Source organism: Anopheles bellator, chromosome 1, assembly GCF_943735745.2.
Source record: "Anopheles bellator chromosome 1, idAnoBellAS_SP24_06.2, whole genome shotgun sequence".
Lineage (NCBI taxonomy): Eukaryota > Metazoa > Arthropoda > Insecta > Diptera > Culicidae > Anopheles > Anopheles bellator.
In genome coordinates, this window is record NC_071285.1 from 32,927,602 (window position 1) to 32,937,443 (window position 9,842).

Genomic DNA, 9,842 nt, shown 5'->3' on the forward strand with positions numbered 1-9,842 from the left:
AGCACTCGTTATTTCGTATTTTCGTATTTTAATGTAGTACTCGTCAAATTTCCTGAGTTATGCTGACGATCACAAACGCAACTGAAGAGTAACCTAATACGTCAGAGGGGGCCCCGGAAAGGAAGCAGGGTCTAAACAGAATGTAACAAACTTTTCATTGCTTGAACATAACTATCAATATTTATATTTTCTTTATGTGTCAAGGATCGAGGTAATATTTTATAATTTCATGCATCACCAACTTACTGAGTATTTTTGACTAACCTACAATGTTTTTTAAACTTACCCCAACACCAATGCACTAACAACATGATTGCACACACCATATATCACCATGCATCCGCATCAGCACGACGATCCTTTGACCGATCAAAGACTCTGTCGAAAGACTGTAGACTGTCGGAGCAATGTGCATCTTTTGAGCAAATTAATTCTTCAAACGCATGCAAAGAATCTGAAATTAACTCGGCATTTAATCACGAAATACTGTCATAACTAGCCAACGCATGCCGCTGATTTCTGGTACTTATGGTTTGTATTTTTTGCCAATTTCTTTTAGATTTTGTTTTGTTTAACTGGTTAATTTTTTTTATCTAATCGACTAAGAAAATAGCAAACATGCTGGGAAACAGGGTGGATTTAGTCTCCAAAATGAACTCCAAAAATTATTGTTGAAAGCTATTTTTGGACGCCACTTCACTCCGACTTGGTGATCGTAAACATTATGTTAGCTACCGACAAGAATACCGACGTGACTCTTCTCTTCATTTATAGCTCTCTGGCTGTTTCTATACAGTTCTCTGTTTCTCTATATTGTTTTCATATTCTCCAACAATTCCTTGGGTCTTGGGTCGGAACAGTGGTTTCGCTGCAGTAGCGCCGAAATTGCGCACAGCAAACACATTTTCTCACTGGATTCTTACTCGCGCATAATTTTAAGACCTTCGTCGCCTGCGCGGAGAGAGCTTTCCTCCACTTTTTCTCGTTTGTTTGTTTTTTTCTCAAATGTGTTTCAATTTTCGCACCACATTTGGAGAGGAAGAGTCTACGAGCGTTAGGGTATAAAACAGTGTTCTGGTTCTGAATGTTTCACATAACCTGTGCTTCGCTGATCAGAGTTTCACATAAACTGTGATCACCTAAGAATTCACTGTGCGAAATACGGATTGGTATACTGCTTGAAGTGAGTAATTTTTCAGCTATGGATTACTTCGGTGTTAGTGAAATATTGATGACCATAAGAAATAAGTTGTGTTTGGATTGTTTAGAATATTACAGAAAGCAACAGATATTAACATTGTCTCTGATGCAGGCCAACCCCGCTCGGCGGTTGTAGCTGAATATGAAGAATTATGTAGTGTTTAGCTGTTACGTTATAAGTGTCACTGTTTTGTTTGACTTTGAAATTCATTAGTTTTTCTAAAGATCATCTAAAGATCAGTTTCTAACGAACGAAATGTCATGCCAATAGAATGTCTGCAGTGGTACCGATGTTGTTCCGAGACTGGTGGGAAGACTTCGACAGTCCACTGCGTTCATCGAGGCTACTAGATCAACACTTCGGCACAGGCTTGCGGTCAGTATGCCGCTGGACTACGATCATAACTGAAGTGTTTAATAACAATCAAATATTTCACTCAACTCCTTGTCACAGTGCCGACGATCTGTTATCGTCTTTCCCGTCACGCTCAGCACCTCTCTCGCCATCAATTTTACGCGGTGGTTACTACAGACCTTGGCGCAATACCGGATTGGCTCGCCAAGACTCTGGGTCTACACTTAATCTTGACAAGGAACGTTTCCAGATAATCCTAGATGTTCAACAGTTCATGCCGGAAGAGATAACGGTCAAAACGATGGACCGCTGTATTGTGGTCGAAGGTAAACACGAGGAGAAGCAGGACGAACACGGTTTTGTTTCGCGTCACTTTACCCGCCGCTACATGCTTCCAAGTACGTGTATCTCGTATTTCCCAACAAAACAAGCAATTCATGTAATCAAATTCTCTTGATCCTGTGCATAGGCGGTCACGACCCAAACGATGTTGTTTCAACACTCTCCTCCGACGGTGTGCTTACAGTTACTGCACCGAAAAAGGCCCTTCCGGTTCCAAATCCCGAACGCAGTGTACCGATCCAGCAGACAGGACAACCAGCGAAAGAGAAGCCAGATCAGCAGACCCAGACGAATGTCGAGCAAGCAAATTAATCACCACAAAGATGATCAGAATGTTCTTAACTTACACGACTAACTATATTCTTTTCCATTTAACCGAACTGTATTTGCTATCACAATAAAAGGAGCGCGAACGCATTGGAAATGTGAACCGTGAATATTCTTAAATTATTGAAATAATTATCTAAATGTGTGCACAAGCTCACATTGAACCGTTCGTGTCGCCGCAAAGCAGAAACGAAAGACTTCGAAAGTAAAGTCACTTGACCACTAGTACATCGACTAGCGGAAATGAACGGAGCGGAGTTGGTGAAGCGTCGGGCGTAAAAACACGTGCTTCACAGCTAATGATACAGCACCTTGACTAGAAAAAATGTCAACAAAAGATATTTGATTTGAGGGTCGCATTTTCCGTCTTAAGGGGTCGCTTTTTCGGTCTCGAAACCGCGTCAGGAATGCCAACTGCTGCTCCTTCAGTGCGAAGCCCTGCGCTCACTATGGATGTTTTGCGTTGTAGCAGAATCTGGAACGGAAGCGGCATGCAAGAACAAAACTCCAAAAATTAAATTCTCACAGAACTTACCAGTACCATTTAAAACCCCTAAATGAATCGTTGATGAACAAATGTAACATCAGCTTAATATTCTTTTTGTTCATCTGGCAACCATGTCCAAGCCGGCGAATGTCAACAGAAATAGCAGTGAAAAACCAAAACAAAAATAACTTTCCTAGTGCTCATCAGCCATATTCGCTAAGCAATGCCGATTTTATTCTCATTTTCGGTAGAACTTAATCCGAAATAGTGTATCTTTCATGAACTATAAGTTGTGTGTTGAATTTGGCATTGCATTCAAAGGAGCGGAGCATCATAGCGTGTGGATAAAAAGAGTAAAATCGCACGCACTCGAAACACACAGTACTACAATGCGTAAATATCAGCAGCTTGCACTTGTTCTGCTATCAATCACGTGCGTAGTGATACTCCTCGTATATAAGAGCGAAAACAACCGGCTAAAGTATGTGCTAGAGGTAGTCAATATTTTCGGACGCAACGACGCGGCTAGTCTGATCCGAATCGATAACAGCAGTCGATTGCACAGCTTATCGTACGATTTGGATAAACCCCTCCCTGCCTGGCAGCGTATCGGCGATGGTTTCTTCGTGTACTCGTCATTTTGGCAAAAGAACGAACTGGCCGCCGGTGGCACAGTGATCAGCATCATTGTCGGGCTGGAGCAGGCGATTGTAAACTTCAAATGCCAGATTCAGCACGACACAAATGATCTTGTCACTGGGAAGCTACTATTCACGCGCATCGAACGACCCAACACTGGCTCAGTGAAAAATCCCAGCGGAGAGTCTTTTGTGGTGTATAAATTTTTCTGCAAGCTCTCCCGTGATTTTGGCCAACCAACAGAAGTCATCTACACCGATGTGAATCATGCTATCAATCGTTATGTTCCTTTGCGTGTTTTAGAGAGCCGATCTGTACGACAACGCATGACAATTACAGCCTGCGTTGACATGAACGATTATCGTGAACTTGAAGAAGACGTGCGACACCCCGCTGCTGCTGTACTTCAATATTTTCTGCATCATCAGATTGTTGGCGTAGAAGACTTTATTGTGTACAACAGCAACGCTCTGAATGGAGCAACCGCCTCGTTGCTTTACAATCATGGCATCAAAATCAATCTGCTGCCGTATAATTTTCCTTTCGATCTGAGCAACCGGCAGCAGAATCAAATGATCATCGAAATGGACTGCATGATGCGAAACTACAATGCCGCCAAGTTGACGTTCGTCGGGAAGATTAACGAGTACCTTTATCCGAGCTCGCGACTTCGACTTAACAACCCGTTCCTTAATTACGCCTGGAAGGTGTCGAGCGACGTATCCCGTTTTGCTGTCAGCACACGCTCCGTATGCATAGATTCACGCAAGAAGATATTCTCCGACAATTTACTGTATGATGTGGACGCTCATTCGGACAGCGAGGGGCAATTTTATGTATACAAACCTCAGCACTACAATCGGTCTGCCGGAGGAACAGTCGATCTCATGAAAACGCTTGATGTCGAACGAAACATGCTGTTTGTTCATCGGTACGGAGGCAAATGTCGCAGCAAGGCGAACCTACACGAATGGACGGTGGGACTACAAGGGAACTTTTTGCAGTATATCGTGGATGTTGGGCGCGAGCTAAACAAACTAATCTTCCGATAAATCTGGAAAGAGTTCCAACGATCACGACCACGATAAAGAAAAGGGCACCAACAAAGTTGTCCTGATCAGTGCCACCAGCAAACAGAATGCGAAAGAATGAAAACGGAACCATCCAAGGTAGCTGTCGTTTGTCAATGAAGAAATTGTATTAGACAACTTGAGATCGCTGAGACTTGAGACAGTCAGAAACGAAAAATGGTTCAATGTTTCATTTGATATTTTAACGTAACATGACGTGGGAAACGTGACGCTTCGGAATGTTAAAACTCAGATTTTGGTTGAGTTGTTCCTTGCATTTCGTACAGTTGCGCTTGCCTCGTTTGATTTTTGGAACTCGAAATAGAAATGATTCATATTTCTTGTCAATATCTTTTCAATCGTTTCGCACTTATTCTTGCAAGTTTTACTCATCTGTTAGATCTCATTAAAAACCGTTTGAAAACTGTAATGACAGTGTTATGATCGAATGCGCCAGGCAAAAAAAATCGAGGATAGGTTAAAGATCAAATGGTGAGCAGCTACGATTAGTACAGAACAATAATTATTCAATCAAAACATCCCTTTCTCTAATAATCAAAAGTATCCGATCTATTCGTAAAAAAAATTTAGCACACACCCGATATCAATTTTTTATTAACTTTTCAAATTAAAGTTCTACGAAAAAATTGTATGACCTTTTCTTTTAATATGAATTTCAGTTTTTCATGTGTTCTCTGTTGCTAATAACGAAAGAAATTATTAGACATTATTGCTTTCTAGCAGAAGTTCTAGGTAAGATGTTTGAAACTAATTGAGCGTGCAATGAATACATGCATTACCTTTCTATCTATGTGTAACAGATTGTTTTTTCGACTGGTCGCACAGTCTTATATTTCAATTCGATAATTCAGTCTATTTTAGGGAGCATGTACTTTCAGTCCAGCCACATGCTGGCCTATGCTGCTGACAACATTATAGGTCGACGGTTCTCCGAGATAGCTCAGGCTTAAATAGTTGTCGCACAACCTGCGGATAATCTCGGTCTACAGATAAAAGAAAACAAGAACAAATTCATGGTGGCACCATCATCAGCAGCCTTGTTCACAACGTCGACGAACACATGTGGAGTACTTATTATACCTATCTTTGGTTGAAAATTTGCACCAACGCTAACAGGTCTACGGTCAAAGGAAACTATTTCGCTCGCATCTCGTGTCGAGACGGTCGAAGCTGGGGTTATATAGAACCATTATAATCCCAGAACAATTAAAACTCACATAAGCATCTGAGACATGAACTCTGTCTAAACCTGGTGAAACGCTTTTGACGAGTGTTCAATATGTCGGCCGTGGCGTAAACCACCGCAAAACCGACCGCAAATACTTTTAGCAAACGCTTTGTTTACAAACAGAGGATAATGTAAGTTCTTATTAGCTGGTACAGCATCAAAATCTAAGAAAAAACAGAAAAAAATATTCGGAAATTTATTTATCTTTTTTTTAAATCTTCCATTTGTTCAAATCTTGTTATTTAATCGCTTGTCGATGTTCGACTTTTTCGATGTTTTCGATGAAAGAAGAAAAGCGCCAAAGCCGACTGACATAACATAACAACATAAGCAATCGTCGCTGCGAATGAAGCAAAGTTTGGTCGCGCGTTTTAATTGTTAAAATCTGTTATTCAGTCATTTCAGTAAAAGGATACTATCACCGTTAAGTTTTCTTGTTGTGCCACACGAAGCGTAAACGAAATGACGGTTTTACGGCCCGATTTGGGCTTGGTGTGGCACCGCAGTTAGACCTCCACGAATTCGTTGCTATCACAGTGACAGTACATTGAAAAACAGTCGTCGACGAAACATTGCGAAAGCGACGGCGAACATAGTGACGAAAATGGCCGATCCAAATCAAAACATCATTTGCGTTCCGGACGATTGTGCGATAAAAATCAACAAATGGAAAGTGCGTGAGGGCTTTCCGGTGACTACAGGCAGCATCATACTGTTCTACGAGCTGCCTGATAGTAGCGACAAGGAAGTGAAGCGATTAAAGGCAACAAAAAGCGGCGTCGTCAAGAAACGGCTGGCGCGAGAAGGCGAAACTGTAACACAAGGGTATGCAGTAAACATTCACCCCGTTTCGATCGATGAAATCGACGCAACAGCCAGAAGTGGCTGAGTTGCGGTGATACTCGAAGATACTGGTTTGGTTGATCGATTGTTGTTGTTGTTATGAGTTGTTTATGTTGTTTTCCAGAAAGCCGGTATTGGCGCTGGGTCAATGCAACCATACGACGGTCATCAAGGACATGTGTGCCGACTGTGGGGCCGATCTACGCCAAGATGAACCAGGCGCCAATTGTTCGAAAGCTTCGGTACCGATGGTCCATTCGGTGCCTGAACTGAAGGTGACAGAAACATTAGCAAAAAAGCTTGGGCAGGCGGACACCCAGCGACTGCTAAATGACCGAAAACTGGTTTTGTTAGTGGATCTCGACCAAACGCTCATCCACACTACCAATGATAATGTGCCAAACAATTTAAAAGTAAGTACACACATACACATACGTACACAAAGAGATAGAGATCTACATGTTTACTGTTGGTTGAATTTGTAGGATGTTTATCATTTTCAACTATATGGTCCAAACTCGCCGTGGTATCATACGAGGCTGCGGCCGGGTGCGCTGGAGTTTCTAGCTAAAATGCATCCATACTACGAGCTACACATTTGCACATTTGGTGCGCGGAATTACGCCCACATGATAGCACAGTTTCTAGATAAAGACGGACGGTTCTTTTCTCACCGGATCCTTTCTCGCGACGAGTGCTTTAATGCAACGAGCAAAACGGATAATTTAAAGGCACTGTTTCCGTGCGGTGATTCGATGGTGTGCATCATCGATGATCGTGAGGACGTATGGAACATGGCATCCAACCTGATACAGGTGAAGCCATATCACTTCTTTCAGCATACAGGCGACATCAACGCGCCACCTGGTATGTCCAAAAACGAACTCGATGGGAAAGGTGTTGATTTTAAGGAGCTTATGAATCAGACACGGAAAGACAAGAAGATGAATGATATTGAAGACAATACCCGACCACCTACTCCAAAGATAAAGGCAGATGAAGGTCCCAGACACACACGGGAGGATAATAAGTTTGAAACGGTGTCGCAGGAGAGTAGATTTAATTCGGGCGAGGATGAGTCGATTAAAGTGAACGATTCGCCTAACAGCGAGAATGCAGAAAAATCCAAAACATATAACAAAGACAACAAATCAGATGCAGTTATTAAAGAGGCTTTTAAAGAGAATCAGAAAACTCCATCACAAACTTTGGAAAAAATGAGCTACACGTTGATGAAGGAGTGTTCTAAAAGCCAGGATCAAAAACATTCAACGGAAGAAAAAATTATTAATCCTGAACACGAAGCAACAGAGACGGAAAATCTTGAAAAAGTGGATGAAGAATGTTCGACCCAAACAAGCGTTAATGAAGGCAGTGGAGCGCGCAACGTGAGCGAACTTATAGAAATTGAGGATCCTGACGATTATTTGTTATACCTGGAGCACATACTGCTTAAGATACATGGAACATTCTACGCAAAGTACAATAGCTCGAAAACGATCCCCGATCTGAAGCAGCTCATCCCATCGGTGAAGGCAAACGTATTACTAAACACAAGGCTATGCTTTTCTGGTCTAATCCCTAACAACGTGAGGCTAGAACAAAGTAAAGCATATCAAATAGCACGAAGCCTAGGCGCGGTCGTTACGCAAAATTTAGAAACAACAACAACCCACCTAGTAGCAGTTACAATCGGTACCTCGAAGGTAATCAATGCACGCAAGAACGCGGAGATAAAAATAGTCACTCCAGAGTGGTTGTGGACGTGTGCTGAGCGATGGGAACACGTAGAAGAACTGTTATACCCTCTAAAGACTTCAAATCCTGCTAAAATGCGTCAACCACCTCCGCACTGTCACAGTCCTGGTAAAAGTTTCTAGGAATCATTTAATTCGTAGGAGTTGTTAATGCAAATCTCTTTCATTGCAGAACATTCGGTCAATTACGATGGAAGGAGGAAGTCTCGCGACGAACCAAAATTCATGGACACGGTCAACCCGTTGCTTAGTTTTTCGAACGATGATCTCGATGCAATGAATAACGATTTTGAAGATTTTTTCGAATCGGACGACAGCTCTAGCGACGATGAGCCAGTTGACATTGAAAACCCACCAATGGAAAAAGCTCTACGTAAGCGGCGAAGGGTTGAGGAAATTAACGCAAGCCATGGTCGACATAACATTTTTAGAAAACGCGCGGAAGAAGATGAAACCCGAAGATGTATACTGAAATACGATAATGTGGACAACGAAGAAAACAGCCAGACAAATGCTTCGGATGATGAGGATGACGACGATGAAAGCCCAAGTGCTAGATTTCGGCGTGGCGGTGACCTACCATCCGATCTAGATATGGGTTCGAACAGCGAAGGTAGCAATGAACCGATCGACGACGTTGACGATGGAGATTGGAATATGATGGGTGCAGCATTAGAGAGGGAATTCCTGGGATTAGACGATTAGTTTTAAGAAAGCTGCGAACTGTTTAAAAATGAAATAAATCCGTTCACACAACAAATGTTGGTATTGGAATGTTCGGTATTTGGTTGGTATTTGGTTCGTACTGTTTGGTTTGGAATCGTTAGTATAGCCGAAAATAATATTTTACCCTTTTCTTTCTTTTGATTAATTGTGTTCTATTTTACTTTCGGTACGTAGACAGACAAACTAGTTTCAAACGGCAAACGGTTGATCCTTTCCATCTTCGTGGTATTTGATGTACGTTTCTCCGTGTGTAAAATCTTTAGTGCCTTCCAACCGGCCTCTTGGAGGAGCACTGGAGTAATCAAATGCGTTTCTCGATTTGCCAAATAGCCTGTTCGCTTCCTCGATTTCGTCGCGATACTTGCCAACGACGACTTTCTTCCCAGTAATAGGATCCGTTATGTCCCCGAGCGGATAAACGATTTCGTCGATGGAGTGCGTTATCAAACGGGTCAATTGTTCAGGTAATTCTTTGATTAACACAATATCTCCAGTTTTGCATCGTTTGTCCGGATCGTGGGCGAAGTAGAATTCATCCTGTTTAAAGTACTAAACGCAATAACATAATTAGTAAATAGGCTACACTCCTTATGCAATACGAATCAGGATGTTGTTATCAGGTGTGTTACCTACCATGTTGAGATTAGTGTCCAGCTCCATACGTTTCACGCGTATTTTTGACGCATTGATTTTAACACATGGAACGACCTGCCCCAAAAGTACTCCCACACGACTGGCCATGTTGAAATTTTAATATTCAAAATCAGCAAAATTTATTGTTTAGTTCACGTTACTGAATTGTTTTGGTTTCCCCCGAAGAGCTTGATGTTTGACATTGTCAAGGTTA

The 9,842-nt window shown here is 42.0% G+C and overlaps 4 protein-coding genes across 4 annotated transcripts; 3 read left to right on the forward strand and 1 right to left on the reverse strand.

The window, feature by feature from the left end:
- Window positions 1–98: 98 nt before the first annotated feature.
- On the forward strand, window positions 99–2,321 carry LOC131206070 (protein lethal(2)essential for life-like). Its single transcript, XM_058198460.1, has 4 exons — window positions 99–211; window positions 1,472–1,576; window positions 1,655–1,953; window positions 2,025–2,321. The coding sequence occupies exons 1-4, from the start codon at window positions 195–197 to the stop codon at window positions 2,207–2,209; spliced, it is 606 nt and encodes a 201-aa protein (XP_058054443.1). The 5' UTR covers window positions 99–194; the 3' UTR covers window positions 2,210–2,321.
- Window positions 2,322–2,930: 609 nt separating this feature from the next.
- LOC131206068 (uncharacterized) lies at window positions 2,931–5,017 on the forward strand. The gene has a single exon (XM_058198456.1). The coding sequence runs from the start codon at window positions 2,990–2,992 to the stop codon at window positions 4,400–4,402; it is 1,413 nt and encodes a 470-aa protein (XP_058054439.1). The 5' UTR covers window positions 2,931–2,989; the 3' UTR covers window positions 4,403–5,017.
- A 1,006-nt stretch (window positions 5,018–6,023) lies between these two features.
- LOC131206067 (RNA polymerase II subunit A C-terminal domain phosphatase) lies at window positions 6,024–8,987 on the forward strand. Its single transcript, XM_058198455.1, has 4 exons — window positions 6,024–6,494; window positions 6,637–6,925; window positions 6,998–8,378; window positions 8,442–8,987. Exons 1-4 carry the CDS (start codon window positions 6,274–6,276, stop codon window positions 8,972–8,974), a joined length of 2,424 nt encoding a protein of 807 aa, XP_058054438.1. The 5' UTR covers window positions 6,024–6,273; the 3' UTR covers window positions 8,975–8,987.
- A 139-nt stretch (window positions 8,988–9,126) lies between these two features.
- LOC131206071 (small ribosomal subunit protein uS17m) lies at window positions 9,127–9,808 on the reverse strand. The gene is made up of 2 exons (XM_058198461.1): window positions 9,629–9,808; window positions 9,127–9,544 (listed from the first exon to the last, which is right to left on the reverse strand). Exons 1-2 carry the CDS (start codon window positions 9,734–9,736, stop codon window positions 9,185–9,187), a joined length of 468 nt encoding a protein of 155 aa, XP_058054444.1. The 5' UTR covers window positions 9,737–9,808; the 3' UTR covers window positions 9,127–9,184.
- Window positions 9,809–9,842: the final 34 nt, after the last annotated feature.